The 17,183-nt window shown below is 36.2% G+C and overlaps 4 protein-coding genes across 14 annotated transcripts; 2 read left to right on the plus strand and 2 right to left on the minus strand.

The window, feature by feature from the left end:
* LOC107631547 (small RNA 2'-O-methyltransferase) lies at positions 31-6,717 on the plus strand. Of its 6 annotated transcripts, none has more exons than XM_021119914.1 (10): positions 31-250; positions 754-1,051; positions 1,586-1,675; positions 2,328-2,782; positions 2,853-3,098; positions 3,636-4,558; positions 4,642-4,793; positions 4,870-4,986; positions 5,699-5,836; positions 6,044-6,395. In XM_021119914.1, exons 2-10 carry the CDS (start codon positions 779-781, stop codon positions 6,077-6,079), a joined length of 2,430 nt encoding a protein of 809 aa, XP_020975573.1. In that variant the 5' UTR covers positions 31-250; positions 754-778; the 3' UTR covers positions 6,080-6,395. The 6 variants fall into 6 exon arrangements, with proteins under 6 accessions (XP_020975573.1, XP_020975570.1, XP_016190514.1 ...); XM_021119911.1 differs by having other exon boundaries at positions 32-250; positions 4,645-4,793; positions 6,060-6,717; XM_016335028.2 differs by having other exon boundaries at positions 33-250; positions 6,060-6,717.
* Positions 7,327-11,129, plus strand: LOC107631544 (histidinol dehydrogenase, chloroplastic). Its single transcript, XM_016335022.2, has 13 exons — positions 7,327-7,763; positions 7,843-7,895; positions 7,989-8,061; positions 8,186-8,287; positions 8,626-8,727; positions 8,820-8,891; positions 8,970-9,032; positions 9,179-9,220; positions 9,487-9,546; positions 9,687-9,797; positions 9,908-10,078; positions 10,257-10,347; positions 10,561-11,129. Exons 1-13 carry the CDS (start codon positions 7,671-7,673, stop codon positions 10,839-10,841), a joined length of 1,314 nt encoding a protein of 437 aa, XP_016190508.1. The 5' UTR covers positions 7,327-7,670; the 3' UTR covers positions 10,842-11,129.
* On the minus strand, positions 11,203-13,642 carry LOC107631545 (probable protein phosphatase 2C 39). 4 transcript variants are annotated; one of them, XM_016335024.2, is made up of 8 exons: positions 13,504-13,642; positions 13,193-13,240; positions 12,847-12,894; positions 12,602-12,763; positions 12,208-12,456; positions 11,849-12,122; positions 11,577-11,731; positions 11,203-11,499 (listed from the first exon to the last, which is right to left on the minus strand). In XM_016335024.2, the coding sequence occupies exons 1-8, from the start codon at positions 13,507-13,509 to the stop codon at positions 11,362-11,364; spliced, it is 1,080 nt and encodes a 359-aa protein (XP_016190510.1). In that variant the 5' UTR covers positions 13,510-13,642; the 3' UTR covers positions 11,203-11,361. The 4 variants fall into 4 exon arrangements, with proteins under 4 accessions (XP_016190510.1, XP_016190509.1, XP_016190511.1 ...); XM_016335023.2 differs by having other exon boundaries at positions 13,193-13,258; XM_016335025.2 differs by lacking the exon at positions 13,193-13,240.
* LOC107631543 (putative disease resistance protein RGA1) lies at positions 14,091-17,168 on the minus strand. Of its 3 annotated transcripts, none has more exons than XM_016335021.2 (3): positions 16,780-17,147; positions 14,521-16,675; positions 14,091-14,428 (listed from the first exon to the last, which is right to left on the minus strand). In XM_016335021.2, the coding sequence occupies exons 1-3, from the start codon at positions 16,986-16,988 to the stop codon at positions 14,414-14,416; spliced, it is 2,379 nt and encodes a 792-aa protein (XP_016190507.1). In that variant the 5' UTR covers positions 16,989-17,147; the 3' UTR covers positions 14,091-14,413. The 3 variants fall into 3 exon arrangements, with proteins under 3 accessions (XP_016190507.1, XP_020975574.1, XP_016190503.1); XM_021119915.1 differs by having other exon boundaries at positions 14,521-16,694; positions 16,780-16,906; XM_016335017.2 differs by having other exon boundaries at positions 14,521-17,168.

Raw genomic sequence — 17,183 nt, forward strand, 5'->3', positions numbered from 1 at the left:
AGACTGAAAGACCTGTGTGACTGTGAACTTAGCGAAGAAGTTAATAAGGTTGAAAGGGGCATGACCTTTGAGGTGAAGGATATTTTTAACCTCCAAAACCCGCTCTAAAACCTTTGCGTTCTTAGTTCTTGCATTGCACTTGCTATTACATTCAGAATCACAATTTCATTCGCTACATTCTCTTGCAATTTCTTTCGCGAAACCAATTTCCCCCGTTTTCACTTCTCTCACCTCAAGCCTCTCAACGAAGGTTTGTTTCATACTCTCACTCTCTTTCACTTAATCTGTCTTTCGCTATAATCCTCTCTCTATGTATTCATGATTCTTTTTTACCATCATCATCATCATCATCATCATCATCATTCTTTCGGAAATAGCTAATTCCCGGTGCTAGAATGCGTTTCCGCAATTCGCGCCTGCAAAACCACGCTTTATCATTCTTATTATTTTCTTGATCATACTGGTAAATGAGGGTTTGATTTTCTTTTTTCTTCTTCTAATTCTGGAGGTTGTTATAATCTATTGCGTTCTACTCATGCTTCACTTCAACATTTTACTCACCTTCCAAGAAAATGGGAAAAGGAATGCGTAGTTGTCATTTGTTATGTACAATCCGGATTTTGTGCCAGTAGCAACTTTAGAAGTAGTTAACTGTTGATTTTCGATGTTGAATACTTGAATTTCGAGTATGTAGAATAAAGACTAGTTCTTGGCTGATCAAATATATATATTTTTTAATATTTGGTTTTCAAGGATAGAGGATGCCCTGATCTTTTTCATGGAGACCAAAGAACTTACTGGTGTTGCACCGAAGAAGGCAATTGTTACGCCTAAAACTATAATACACCAAAAATTTGGCACTAAGGCTTGCTACACTATAGAGGAAGTTAAGGAGTCTGATGAAAATGATTGTCCTGGATTAAGTATACCACAGAAAAGACCCTGCGTTTATCGTTGCTCCTTGCAACTTCCAGAACTTCTTGTGGTGTCAGGGATCTTTAAGAAAAAGAAGGATGCAGAGCAATCTGCAGCAGAGTTGGCCATACAGAAGGTATCACTTAGTTCCAGTTAGTGTGCAAAATATAGAATTTCAATAAATAATTGTGCTTTTCTCATTTTTAAGTTATTGGAAATGTCAATGCCAAACACTCTTGAGATCGTTTTTGCCTTTTTAGGATTGTAGTAAGATGTTATGATGCTATAATAGACATTTTCTAACTGTGTGTTTATCTATATTCTTCTCGATTTGTCATGTCCAGGTGCCAGGTGGTTTAAACTAGAATGTTATTTGTAAGAATTTTGATAGATGAGTGTCTTTAACTGGACCCTGGAATATTTCTTTCATTATTTTTGACAATGTATTGTAATAGAGATTTAGAGGTATTATCATTGTTTCTTTCATATGATATTCTCTTGAAAATACTATGGATAGGACATGAATGATTTCCTAATACTTATTTTGAAGCTACAATTTATTTGAATCTATTCTTTGTATTGAGCTAGTATCGGCTATTTTATTCTTTTACCTTTGTACTGAAGGATTGTGGCAGTTTAACTTTCACAACTGTCAATTGCTCTACTGCAGCTTGGCATCCGTGTTGATACCGATGACCCCACTCCAGAAGAAGCATGGGACAGCATTGTTGCTCGAATTAACTATTTGTTTTCGGAAAATGTAGGTAATCTATTTGAATTTTGAGCATTTTTAAGCATGAATTCATGCTCATACCTACTTTTAATTATGAAAAATAATTATGGTCATCACTGTGGTCACTTCAGTTTTTTGCATTGAATTACTTTTGGTTTATTTAGTTGCATTTTTTTAACAGCCAATTGATCAACCTTATTTATTTGTTTATTATTTTATTAATTTCTTTTTGTTTTTTTCATTTAGAGGTTCTAATTTCTTGAGAATTCAAGTTATTGAATATTTACGTTTATTGTAGTGAACTGTGAAGAATTTTGTATGCTATTTCTATATGTATTCATTGCCCTCTATCCGTATAAAGCTTAAGACCTTGAAATTTTAAAATGTAAAATGGATGGTGAAATAGAACGTTCTTTTCTTACATCCTTTCCTTACCAAATTGCTTATTTCAAGTAAAAAAATCTTTTAGGATGGATCTTATCTCCAAAAGTTTTTGTAATTGTCTATTCTTTAATTTCTACTTTATTTATGGCCAATTTTGTCTCATCGCTTGGTTAACTTTTGGTAAGATTTTTACAATTATTTTGGTTGGCCATCATGATGAAAATTAGACAAAAGAAACTATCAGCGATTTTCATTTCATTCTGACGCCCTTCTTTGTCATCTGACACTTATACAGTTTCTTTCATCTCTCCACCCGCTCAGTGGTCACATGGGAGCAATTTTACAGAGGAAAGGTGATCTTTGTGGATCACTTCCTGTTTCTGTCCTTGCTGTCTATGATGCAAAGCTTGGTAGCTTGTGTAAATATATTGATCCTGAGGTGGAGTCGAATCCATTTTTGGTTATGTCATACATAATCAAGGCCACTACAAAGTTATCTGGATTTATTGCTACTGCTGAACAACATCCCTGGATTAGAAAGCAAAGTCCATATCCTGAAGATATTGTAGATTCATTATTGAAACAAGACGGTTTGCAAGAACCCATTCAGGTTGCTGCTGTACGCATTCCTAGTTCAGAGGAAAAATCTGTTGAAGCAGTGACTCTTCATATTTCCTCAAAAGAGTACTATCTTAATATAATTGCAAATGAACTTGGTCTTGAAGATGCCTCCAATGTTTTGATTTCAAGGTGAAATGTAATTGAAAGGTGCATATCATAATTTAGATGGTTGCTTTCTAATATATTATTGACTTGACAGGAATTTGGGTAAAGCTTCTTCCGAGACAAGGCTGTTCTTTGCTGCTCCAAAATCTTATATACTGGATCCATCTTCTAAATTGCCAAATGGAAAAGATGGCCTTCATCTTGATGGACCTTCAAATTTAAGGGCAAGTTACTTGTCTGGTCATGATATAGCTGGTGATGCAATATTAGCATCTATTGGATATACGTGGAAATGTAGAGATCTTTTCTATGAAGATGTAGCAGTTCAGTCATATTACAGGTCTCTTTAAATTCACATCATTTAGTGAATTGTTTAACTGAAGTGCCTGAAGTAATTTTTTTCCCCTTCTTCTTCTCCTCCAACCCCCCTTATTCACATAATGCAATGGATCTTTATCTTGTATAAGTTACTTAGTTTCTTTGGTTGTGGAGGGTGAGAATATTAAAAAAGGTGAAATTCTTTTTCCTTTGTATGTCTTTATCACATATCTTATAACTTGAAACTATATCCATAAGGATTTCTACATATCCTAGCATAATGCTTAAAATGCCTATAATTGTGTCTACCTTTATATGCATTCCCACAAACTTAGTGCACATCATTCTGTCTAATTAATATAGGCTCTAGGTGGCCAGTTTATTTTCTTGTTTCCGATTCAGGGTTAACATGTGGACAATGGCGATAACCATTTTGTTTCCCTTTTGTTGGTCACATGAAATCTGTGTCAATTTTTTGTTTGATAAATATCCTTTGTCATGTTTCTTGTACAAGTTTACCCAAGCTTGCATCGATTAATGATTCCTCGATTATATACAGGATGCTTATAGGAAAGACCCCAGGTGGGATTTATAAACTATCCAGAGAGGCTTTGCTCGCATCAGAGTTACCTTCAAGGTTCACCACAAGAGCAAATTGGAGGGGTTCGTTTCCCAGGGATATACTTTGTAATTTTTGCCGTCAGCACCGTCTATCTGAACCTCTATTCTCCATTATAAGCCATGCTTCAAAAGAACCAACTGAATCGTGTGGATCAAATTTGAAAGTTGCAGACCTGGGCAGAGATGTGATTGGATGTGTCAATGGGGCCCCTACAACTTCAAGACCAATGCAATCAGATACAGAGATGTTTCAGTGTGAAGTAAAATTACTTTCTAGGTGTGAGAATTTGATAATTAAGTGTTTCCCAAAGGATTGTTTTAAAAAGCAGAATGATGCCATTCAGAATGCTTCATTGAAACTTCTAGTGTGGCTGAACAATAATTTTAATAATACAGTTGTTCCATTTGAACCACTTTATGAGACTGCTGACATCTTCGGCATCCAGATTTTTTCTGAGAACTTTTTCAGAGAGATTTCACACTATCATTCAATTCAAAATTGTCAGCAGCTTAATCAATCACTGGGTATAAATTCATCATGTACCACGCCAGTAAAAGGAGTGTGCTTGTTAAAGATTGAAGGTCCAGACTCTGGTGTCTGTCCATGCAATGGATCTTTATCTTGTATAAGTTACTCAGTTTCTTTGGTTGTGGAGGGTGAGAATATTAAAAAAGTTATTGAAGTCACAAACAACTTTGAGTTTGAGGTGGGAGTCGGTGCTGTAATTTCCTATGTGGAGGAGGTTGTGATGCAAATGTCTGTTGGTCAGTCTGCTTACTTCACTACAAGCATATTCACTTCTGATTTGATTTTTGCTTCAGCAAGTGATTCAGTCGAAATGCAGTCCTTGTTATCTTCTAGTGAGTTACTTTCTCTTGTGAATCATGTTTGTTGAATGTTGATCAGCTTGTAATAAATTTCTGCTGATATTCTTGTTTATCAGAAGGCTGCTGCTTAGAATATGAAATAAATTTGACCAAGGTAGCAGAGCCTTTGGAGGAAAGGATGGAACAGGCTCTTTTTAACCCTTCACTTTCAAAGCAACGGGTGGAATTTGCAGTTCGACACATTATAGAATCCCATGCTACTACTTTGGTAAGGAAAATCTTGTCTGCACTGTTTTCTTATGTTAACCTGAGTTGTTAATTTGACGTTCAAGGGGACATTGCAGATTGATTTTGGATGTGGATCTGGAAGCTTGTTGGAAGCATTGTTGAAGTATCAAACTTCTTTGGAGAAAATTGTCGGTGTTGATATTTCACCGAAGGGTCTGACCCGTGCTGCAAAGGTCACAAGCAATTTCATATATCAAACTTATTTTTGTGTAGAGTACCTGGGTTTTTTTCTTATTTCTATGTACAAGAAAGAAATGGTTTTTTTTTTTTTGTCATTTTTAAAAGTTATGGTACCATGAGACTTGTCTGCACATGATCACATATCCTGAAGTGAGAAAATATATGTTGTTCACATTTCTTCACCTATCCTATGTTCATATTTGTTCTTGTAACTTTTTTTCAGAATAGAGAATATATTATCATTTTCATCATTTTTAGAGAACTATTACCAACTATATGTTGGTCCAAATGGAAAGGGCTTGGTTTCGTTAAGCATGAGTTTTTGGTTCCCATATGGAAATTTATGTGTATGGAAGGGGAGGGGAGTTCTTGCTTAGATGTGTTTCTCATCTGATGCCTAATGGATGAGGCGATACCCTAGGATTTTTTATTTTTCTCTTTTGAATAGAAACAACCAGATGCTCCTTTTTTGTAGATGGAAATATTTTAATATTGGAGGGTGATGTTTTTGGCATAAAGTTGTTGACTTCGTCTTCTGTCCAGTATGGAAATATTGTTTATGCAATTGAATTTTACGTTGGATGCTAAGTTAATCAATATGATCTTGAAGGGTATTCTGTGTAAAGCAAAATAGAATTAGGATTTTGTCTGTGTATAATGTGAATTCTATTAGTAAAACACTGTTTGGATTTTGTGTGTCTGCAGGTACTTCATTCGAAGTTGGTCACAAACTCAGACAGTGGTGTGCAGTTGACAAGTATCAAATCATTAATTCTCTATGAAGGTTCAATTACAAAATTTGGTTCCAGGTTGCAAGGATTTGATATTGGCACTTGTTTGGAGGTACTTGGTCTGCTATAGCTATATTCCACTATTGCCGACTTCATGTTTTTTATTTGGGTATATGTAAGGTCTGTCTTGTTACAGAAGGGGAGTCCTAGTTCAAGTTCTATAGAATAGGTTTTTAGTGTATACTACTCGAAGCTTTTTATATATTTTTTGTCTTGCCCTTAGCTGCGCCAGATTATTTGCTCATGCAGCATTATTCAGATTATTCTCTATGTAGGTGATAGAGCATATGGATGAAGATGAAGCATGCCTATTCGGGGATGTGGCATTGAGTTTTTTTTGTCCAAGGATTCTCATTGTTTCTACGCCAAATTATGAGTACAATGTGGTGCTCCAGAGATCCAATCTGGCAGCCCAAGAGCAATATGAGGAATCGGGTGAGAAAACCCTGTTACAATCATGTAAATTTCGCAACCATGACCACAAATTTGAGTGGACCAGAGAACAGTTCCAAAAATGGGCATCCGGCTTGGCTGCACAGCACAACTACAATGTGGAGATTAGTGGAGTTGGTGGTTCTGCTGATATTGAACCTGGTTTTGCGTCCCAAATTGCAGTCTTTAAAAGAGAATGGAGTCTTGAAGATGGCTTGCTCAAGGATGCTGATATGGATCACCATTATAATAAAATATGGGAATGGGTATGCCATAGGAAGAACAAATAATTGTTTAGACTGAATTGTACAGTTCTTTTAGGTACTCAAGAATCCTGTTTTAGTGAAGTAGAGAAACAACAGAATGATTTTTGGAGAAGGGCAGGGCGGTTAAGAGCTTTTAAAGAAGGGCAGATTTTATTGGATCATTTCTACAATTCCTTTATGAGATATTCTTGGGAAATGAATATAATAAAAGGTTACCCTGCTAGATTTAAGGAAATTTAAGGCTGACAATACTAGAATTGAAGGAAAAGACATGCCACTTAATCATGATTAAATCTGATTTAGACAATGACTCGGGCTATGATTATTTTTCTTTTACTTAGCGATAAAAGCAATTAAAAATACTAGAGTTTGTATTGTTTGTACATTGTATATCTCGACTGTAATATTAAGCCGTTCAAATTCATAATCAAATTCTAATTATGATATATACATAGTCAAGTAAATATAAATTTGAATATAATATGAATCTCGTCTTTGCACCATCAGACCATCCTTCAAAATGACTGAAACAAACTTATCGATTTCATGATAAATATGCTTTTTATAAATACATAAATAAATAAATCTCAAATGAATGAATAAATATGAATTTGAAGAAAAATAAATGAGTAGTATATTTCACTAAATAGTAAATTCTAAACATGATACTAGTTGTGAGATCTCTTCTGAACAAAAATGAGCAATCATAGTATTTAGCTTGAGGCTAGCCCAATAATTCAAGTCACCAAGTGAAATTTTTTTTTTTTTTGGTATTTCCAAGTGAAATCTTTTACCTACCAAACTTCTGTTCTGTACTTCTAAGCTCTAACTCTTTTTCTCGTTTTGTACTGCTTTTTTTTTTCAGTTTTTGGCCCAACGTGGTTTCTCGTTTAATTTTGGTGAGCCCACAACCACATCTGGGCCAACGCGGCGGCGACGGCGCGTGACAAAACAACACCACACTAACCGTAGAAGAAGAAAACCTCTCTCTAACCGTTCTTCATTCCATTGCACTCACAGCGTTCGTGTTAGAAGATACTATTAAGTATTAACTAACAAGTAACAACAGTCAAGCGCTTCTCTTTAATTATCGGAGGAGTACACGTATCCGTATCCGTATCCGTATCCGTATTCCATTTCCACGTCGTTGACCAGTACAGCAGTAGCTGCAACTGTATTTAGGTGAAGATGAAGTCGTATAGGTTGTCGGAGCTGAGTGATTCTGAGCTTCAAGGTCTCAAAGCTCGCCCTCGTATCGATTTCTCTTCCGTTTTCTCTGTGGTCAGTGTTCTCTCTTCAATCCTCCCCTGTTCTTCAGTGCATCCTTATTTTCACATTCTCGCGCTTTGCAAATTCGCAGGTAAACCCCATTGTTGATGACGTTCGCACAAGAGGCGATGCTGCTGTTAAAGAGTTTGTGCTTCTCTATTTTTATTTGTTTTTTTTATGGCTTAAGATTTTAGTCATGATGCATCAAAACTTGAACCTTTTGTTTTTTCCGGGTAGGTATACTTTGAAATTTGAGAAGGCTAAATTGGATAAGGTAGTTGAAATTGTGTCGGAGCTGCCTGATCCAGTGGTAGGTTTTCTTTGTTTATTTCTCTTGAATTGAAATTGAAATTCTGCAACTAATTTTCTGGTTTGAGTGATTAAGAGTCAGCTTTTTCTGTTGTTTAACTTCATGTGGTTCTATGGGAGTACAGCTTGATGGAGCTGTTAAGGAAGCTTTTGATGTGGCCTACAACAATATATATGCATTCCATGCTGCTCAGAAGACACCTGAGAGAATTGTTGAGAACATGAAAGTATGTATGCCATTCCAATTCTTATTCTTACTTTGGATCATCCATGTTTTATTAAGTCAATTTTTTTAAACAGTTGAAAATAAATTATTTAAAGATATGTTAAGTGGTGTCCTTTTTTTAGAAAAGGCTAGATATTCCTAGAAAGATTAAATACAGAATACAAAATACGTGGAAGATTTATTTTGGTTCTAGTCAGATGTGCATAACTGCCCCTGATTTTTGGATTTTCACCATTATGTTTGTGCCAAGTCCTTTGATTTTGTAATTATGCTTATGTGTTTGTTCATTCTTGGGGTGTTACACCAATATTTTTGTTTTGAGTCTTCTGAAAATACCAGGGAGTTCAATGCAAGCGAGTTGCAAGAAGTATTAATTCTGTGGGTCTTTATGTTCCAGGAGGAACTGCTGTATTACCATCAACAGCTTTGATGCTTTCTGTTGTAAGTGAATAGTTATTTCATTAGTTCTTGATATCATGTCCTATCCTATAACCGCATCATCATCGTTGATGTTTAATTGTTTTTGCTATCAGCCTGCACATATTGCTGGATGTAAAACTATTGTTCTTGCAACTCCTCCATCTCAGGATGGCACTATATGCAAGGTACTTTTCCATATTGTACAAGAAGTATAATTGTGTGGTTAGTTTTTTTTTTTAATATTTTAGAAATATTTTTTGCAGGAGGTACTGTATTGCGCAAAGAAAGCTGGGGTAACTCATATCCTCAAAGCTGGAGGAGCTCAGGTTTGAAAGATGATAACATAACCGCTTTTGTGTCTGCCTGTCTGGTTATGTGATTCTAGTCTAATCATTTAGCTGTTTGTATATGCGTTTATATTATAATTTCTTTAATGAAGCAATCATAAATATGACATTCGTCTTCATTACAGGCTATAGCTGCCATGGCTTGGGGAACTGAAACTTGTCCCAAGGTGGATTTTCTAAGTGTTGTTTGTTTCATTAGATTTTCTATTCAGATTATTGTTTGTAGTTATTGGACTGAGCTTTGCTTCTTTCAATTAATATTACTCATGTTATCCTATGTGCAATTGATTCATCTATTGCCTCTATCGTAATCTATATCAGCCTTTCAAAAATAAATAAATAAACAAATAAACAAACCTATATCAGTGCAAGTTCATTATTACTTATTAGATATGACAAATTTTATTATGAATTTGTGACAACGCTTTTGCAGGTTGAGAAAATTTTTGGCCCTGGAAATCAATACGTCACAGCTGCAAAAATGATACTTCAAGTAACGAATCAATTTGTTTATGCATTGCATTTCAAGCAACATATTGTAGTAACGAATCAATTTGTATATGCATTGCATTTCAAGCAACATATTGTAGTATCTCCCGCTGTGTTACTATTTAATCATAAAATCTTCTGCAGAACAGTGAAGCCATGGTTGCAATTGACATGCCAGCTGGTCCATCAGAAGTTTTGGTCATTGCGGATAAGCATGCGATTCCTCGTCATGTAGCTGCTGATCTACTTTCCCAGGTTTGATGAGTTTTAAAATGATTCTACTTGCATAATTGCATTTAGAAAATGTTTACATTCATAGCAGTGAATAACTACTATTATTTCAATATGGCACTTAAAATTTTCAGGCTGAACATGGCCCTGATAGTCAAGTAGTTCTTGTGATTGCTGGTGAAGGTGTGAATGTGAACGGCGTAGAGGAAGAACTCAACAAGCAGTGCCGGAGTCTTCCAAGAGGAGAGTTTGCTGCTAAAGCCCTCACCCACAGTTTTATAGTTTATGCACGTGATGTGCTCGAGGTCATGATCATATCTTTCTTTGTACCAAATGCCGTTAATTCTTTTTCTCAGGAAGTTACTTTTTTTTCCCACCGAATTCCTAGTTTCCTGAAGCTAATCATGTCTCAATTCATCAACATCATAACATCTACATTGGGGTTTCCAAACTAAAAGTTGTTTTTTCATCTCCACTCTCCAGTCAATAAATTTCTCAAACCTATATGCACCAGAACATCTAATTGTCAATGTGGAGGATGCAGAGAAGTGGGAGGGTTTTATTGAGAATGCAGGTATGACTTTTGTAGCTTGGCATATTCACTTTTTACCTATAAAAATCTTGTGTGTACTTAAACTGAAACTGGATGCAAACACTTTTAAAAGAAAAATAAAACTTGCTAAGACCCAATTCAGACAAACCAAAAGCAGATACATTGTTGCCGTTTTCTTGAACTTTGATGTATGATGACAATTTTACATTTCTAACGATTGTCTCTACACTACAGGTTCTGTCTTCTTAGGGCCGTGGTCACCAGAGAGTGTTGGTGACTATGCAAGCGGGACAAACCATGTGCTTCCTACTTATGGATATGCAAGGATGTACGGTGGTGTTTCATTGGATTCTTTCCTCAAGTACATTACAGTGCAATCTCTAACAGAGGAAGGCTTGAGAAAACTTGGGCCTTATGTGGCAACCATGGCTGAAGTTGAAGGTCTGGATGCTCACAAGCGAGCAGTTACCCTAAGGCTTGAAGACATAGAAGCAAGGTTTCAAGTTTCAACTTGAGGTGATACCTCAATTTGTTACACACGATATATGTTATGTAAGTCTACACCTAACTTTTTGATCACTCATGGCTAAGTAGTTGCCATTTTGATGTAGTAATTTGAATTGTTTTCATCAGCATTTGTTTTCTTGTTTAAGTCCAATGTAACAATATAATTGTTTTTCATGAACATTTGTTTTCTTTTTCTTTTCCTTTTTATTTTTTTATTTTTTAGAGCCAATATCATGGTCTGATCTTCATATAATTAACTCTGCATAACGTTAAAGCACTGGTGTTGGTTGTTGCTAGCTGTGACATAGTTGACTTCACTACTTAAGTGCTGGTCTTTTTCCTCTCTTATTGTCTAGATAAACATGAAAATTAACCAGCAGCTATTATATTACTTAATCAAAAACCAGAAGTTCAAGTAAAATGTAAGGAAAAATGCTGAAAGTCGAACTTAGATTCTTATTTGGGTGGAAAAATGGGGACCCATCTGAATCTACTATTCTACTTTGTCTACTGCTGTCATCATCTCAACTAGAACGTAACAACTATGCATGAAATATCATCACAGCTCCCTAGAGACTTGGCTTCTTTAACCAACTTCTTAGCTGCTTTCTTAGCATCATCAACATCATCTTTGATACAGTCACAAGCATCCTGATTTGTCATCACCTGCATCAGAGGAAAGGATACTTTATGCATTCTCTTCCCCATCATAAATCTCAGTAGTTATAAGAATTCACTCATACCTTCCACAAACCATCACTTGCCAAAATGATGAAGTCAGTGTCATCATCAATCTTCCGAATCATCACATCTGGCTCAGCAGTAATGTGCTCCTTCAGTTTTCCATCTCCAAATGCTCTTGTCATTGCTAATTGGCCATCTACTCTTGGAATAGATCCTAATTCCATCATATACTTTAGTAATTCAATAGTGGAACTTGTAGAGGAAAATAATGTTGCGTTAAATTAGGTTTGATGCTAATAACAAATATGTTATGTTGCAATCGAGACATTACCTGGTCTTGTGAACACACAGCCCCCTCTGGTTTCAACAAGATCTTTCTCCTTATCTGGTTCGTGATCCACAGTGATTGGTTTTGCAATACCATTTTTGCATGATATCGCTCGAGAATCGCCGACATTGGCTACAAGCAGCTTCACTCCATCAATTAGTATTGCTGCAACCACTGTTGATCCTCCCCGCGAATCAGCTATATTCTCTAAGATCTCATCGTTTGTAGCCTTGCACACTTTCTTAACTGCATGCACTGGTTTCTTCCAGAAACTAGGCTAACCATGCATGATCAACGAATCAAATATTAGGGAGATAATGGTTTTGATTAAAATTAAATATACCCATGATTAAGGGATATACCTCATTCAGTATGTTTTCAAATAGATGGCTTTGCAAGTATTTGGCAACATCATGACCTGAATGACCATCAAATATTGCATACAAACCCAAGTCATAACCATTGAGCTTCTTGTGTTGAGCAAAAATGTAGTCCTCCATTCCGTGGTTCAACTTTCCTTCGGTCAAGTGATATCCATGGCTGAAATGTCGAGCAGAAAGCTTGCTGTTTTCATCTCCATCTTTTATGAGTAGACCTTCATGAAGTCCCTGCTATAACAAGAATCAAAAGATTGTCATAGAAACTACACTACAAGTCTCACGAAGTTTACTTTGTCAAAATTTTGATCTCTTGGCAAGAAAAGAGCACAAATCAATGACAATATTTCCCTGGAGAAGAATTCAAGGACATGAATACCTCTGCAGTTTCCCCATCATCTCCTAGTAAGTACTCTGCTTCCTCTCCATGATCATCATTTGCATCCTCATCTGCCTCTGGTTTTATTTCATCAGTATTGTCTTCAACATCATCGTCATCTTCATCCTCACCATATTTTTCTTCTATGAAGTCATCTTGCTGCTGTAAAATGCAAGAATTTGCTTGGTGAGAGGAAGGTGCACTATATACACATACCAATAATGAGAGTGAGTGAGAGAGACAACCTTTCTCTCTCTTTCAACGGAGTCAACATGGCTTGCCATCCTTGATTTCTGATATAACGAAGAATAAATTAAACAGTTAATCCATATACACTTATGATTAAAAGTAGAAAATTATTCAGCAATAGTGTGACAATCAGACGTGTAAAAGAGAAAACAGCAGCTGATAAATTAGAAGAACTCAAAAGCTGGATTTTGGATGGAAGAGTTCTACTCTTGGCATTGAAGTAAACTCACCCAGATGAACTCCCATTTCCATGGGGGATACACATACCTAGCTTCACACAATTATGGGTGCACTTGTTATGCCTAAGGGCACACAGAAGTTGCATGCTTATATTATATATACCTTGAAAGCAGCAGCATTCCCTTCCGTTATCAATGTAGACTTTCTTTTCTGCAAGTTAGATTGGGCCTGATAACAAATTTACGTTTGAAATGAGAAATACTCAAACTGAATATGAGAATGTAAACATCATCATATGTCTGGAGTATCCAAGATCCTTCACAAGGTCATCACTACTATGTACTCTTTCTGTTTCATCATCCATGTACCAGAGATCATTTACCCTCGTATGCATAAGAAGATCTTATATTCTACCAATTGTTCTCTATTATATTCATGCAACATTGTAGCCACTTATGGTCAAAGCACCATACCTGCATTTGTTTTGATGGGAGACTTTCTCTTAGCTGAGTTCAGAACTTGTTCATCAAATGATGACACGATTTGAACTTGAGAAATAATGGTGATAACGTTATTTATGTGCATAGTAAAGTGCAGGATGAGTAAAAAAGAACTATTATTATTTTATATTCTTTTAAATGTGTCTGGAGTCTGGACATGAATGCACGTGTTTGACAAATACACGAGATAGTGTCCTTCACCGCTTGTGTTAGATTTTGCAAACTTAACAAGTGGTAGCCATTTTGATACATGCACTTAACTGGCCATGTTCACGAGACAAGAGTCAAGTTACTTTACCTCCAAGAATAATCTTTCTAATATGAAAAATAAAAGTTGATGAGAAAACAAGATTATCCAACTCAAAGTTAGGAAATACAATTATTGATATCAGCACATGGATCCCTGCTGTTTTAACTTTTAAGCAAATATTTATCTATGCTCAAGTTTTATTCAATTGTTCTTCTTCCTCGGATTGCTAACAACCCACATTGCTGCAGCCACTTTGTATCAGAAATCCTTATCTAAATATTAACAATAATGTATATCCTGTGGTTGTATATTCATTGAAATTTTGTTCAATTAACATTGTAAAATAACAAAGTTTTAGATAGGCTTCCAGTGTGGCAGTGTCTTTTTTTTATCAATTGCCAGCGCCAGCCTTATCAAATTGTTTTCATAACAAAACTTTCGGTGAATACAAAAAAGATAAAGAAATTGAAATATAATATTAAAAGAAATACTTGAGTAGGCATATCATACTCCTACAGGAAACATAGATCTGTATTTGAAGTTGGAGGAAAATGTGAGCAATTACAAACTTCAAATGCTCTACCACCTCAACAATCTCTGATTGTGCTTGCACCAAGTTATCAGATAGTGGTCTTAAACGCTTTCAAGCTTGCATGTTCACAAAAAGAGGACAAAGAAGTTAATAAATGCAAGCATATATATATAATAAAATAAAATAGTACTAGTGAAAATGTACTTACTTCAATATTTGGGATATGAGATATTTTACACCAATCAGGTCCTATATCTCTTTTGCATCTCTCAACTAGCTGAGGGCATCCAAATATCTTCAAGTTCTGAAGGTTATGAACATTATCCATATTATGTGGTAGTGTTAATTTTGGACAATCAGCAATTAGAAGGGTTTCAAGTGATGTCAGAACTGGGAACCATTCTGGAAATGCTGTTAAGCTCTGACACTGTGAAAGGCCCAGATATCTGAGAGTCTTAGAACATCTTCTTAGCCAATTAGGTAATGCTAACAATTCTGGTAGTTGGTTGATTGAGAATTGTTCAAGTTTCAAGGAATAGTCGTCATCAATTTCTTGTTCAGCTTCATCTCCAAAATGAGTCACCTCAAGACAAGCCTCAATACTAAGCCTTTTCAAAGCAGTTAAGTGTCTCAAATCATGTGGAAGGAATGTTAAGTTTTCACAATTCCACAAAATCAATATTTGCAAAGAACTGAAGGTCTTAAAACCTATACAAGACAAATCATTCATTTGTGTGGTGATCCACAAAATCCTGAGGCTCACAAGATACCTCAAGTTTTTTGGAATGTATTTAAGTGCTACACATCTACACAGATTAAGAACTTCCAAGTTCTGCAGCTTGCAAATGGAATCTGGGAGTTTTTCCATCCTTTGGCAATAGCTCAGATTAAGATACCTCAAATGCTTCATCTTGTTGAAACAATCAGGCAAGAACTGAAAATTTGAACATTGTAAATTCAACACCCTGAGGTACCTGAATTCCTTAAAAACCCATCTAAGAAATGGTTCAGTGATTGCACTTGCACTTTCACTTGCATGCCAGAATCCAATGGTTTGGACCTTACTCAACCTTTTATTACCAAAATTAGGTACTCCTTCTCTACTATCAGAAAATGATAAATGCTGCACATTTTCTCTCACATTGGTTGAATTAAACTTTACTGCAGCCCTTTCATTTTGCATAGTAGACACAGCAAGGTCATTAATAAGATCATGCATCTTAAAATAAGATATTCCTAGATGCTTAAGTTCTTCAAAAATAAGTCCATCAACAACTACTTGATCTTCAGGAACACCTTCAAAGAAAGATTTTGAAACTAGCTCTTGAATATAGAACTCTCCAAGATCCTCTGCCTCTTCATCTTCGTCGTTGGTTTGTAGCAGTCCATGTGCCATCCAAAATGATATCAACTCCAAATTGCTATATTCATAACCCTTCGGAAAAACTGAACAATAGGAGAAACACCTTTTCAATTCAGATGGCAAGTGGTTATAGCTCAGTTTCAATGCAGCCAAAATCCCATCATTTTGTTGGTCCATTTTCCAAATTTCACTATCTCTAGTTTTCTTCCACACACTTTCTCGATTTTCTGAGTGAAGCATGCACCCTAAACTCACCACTGCCAGGGGCAACCCTTTGCACTTTCTAACAATCTCTTTCCCAATTTCCACAAGCCTCGGGTGCTTGTTTTCCTCTCCTGCCGGAAATGCACACCTGAGAAATAGCTTTAGACAATCTTCATCAGGAAGATATAGCAGGTTCTGTTTATAAGCTTTCCCCATGATCGAAGCAACCTTTTCGCTACGAGTTGTCACGATAATCTTGCTACCAATTCTGTTATTTTCATCATCGTGCATTCCTACTAACAGATTTCTCAGTTCGTCCCACCCTCTATAATCTTCATTCCAAACGTCGTCGAGAACAAGCAGAAACTTCTTCCCATCTAGTCCCTCGTGCAGCAAATTCTGTAACTGATCATAACTATAATTGTGATGGGCATCTATATCTATTCCATGCATAGCCTTAAGAATCTCCAATGCCAACCTCTTAACATCAAAATCATCAGAGACAAACACCCACATTCGTGGAAAGAAATTCTCGATCACCCTATCATCATTGTACACTAGTTGTGCAATTGTGGTCTTCCCCAAACCTCCAATTCCAACAATTGGAATAACATCAATAATCTCATTACCAGAATCTGATGATGGAACGGTCAATAAACCAATGATCTTCTCTTTCTCCTGATCTCTACCAATCACATGGGAAGGCCTAACATAAGATTTAGTCTCCCTCCAAGCCAACTTTGGAACATGAACATCACTACTACTTGCATGAATCTCCGAGAGACCAAGTTTCATCCTAAAAGAAGCCAATTCATCTATTTTTTTCTTAATTTCCTTGATCTTATGAGCCATCTGAATACGAAATGCAAGAGGGTTAGAGAGTGAGAAGAAGCGCTTTACCTTTCTTTTGAAGCTTCCTTGGCTCTTGACAATCTTGTTCCTGAGTGCTTCACACTCAATCTCATCCAAGATGTCACGAGCATCGAAGAAATGATCCCTGAGCTGCTGCAGCCACTCCATGATGCCGTTATTTTGTGTTTGCTTGTTCTCAGCATCCACAAGGAAAGCATTGATGATTCTGAGAGAGTTCTTGAGGGTGTCAATTTCATCTTTAAGACCCCATAACAGTGAAATCTCTTTGTAGGTAGCGGAATCTACCCTGTTCAAGATATTGGTCAGCAAACCAGAAACTAAGAGAAACATGTTCTCAAGAAAAGCAGTAAATGATGTTGAGAAGCAGCAGCATATAACCAGTGGAGGAAACTGAAGGAGTAGAATAAAAACTTAAAACTCAACTCAACAAC

The sequence above is a fragment of the Arachis ipaensis genome, chromosome B03 (genome assembly GCF_000816755.2).
Source record: "Arachis ipaensis cultivar K30076 chromosome B03, Araip1.1, whole genome shotgun sequence".
Classification (NCBI taxonomy): domain Eukaryota; kingdom Viridiplantae; phylum Streptophyta; class Magnoliopsida; order Fabales; family Fabaceae; genus Arachis; species Arachis ipaensis.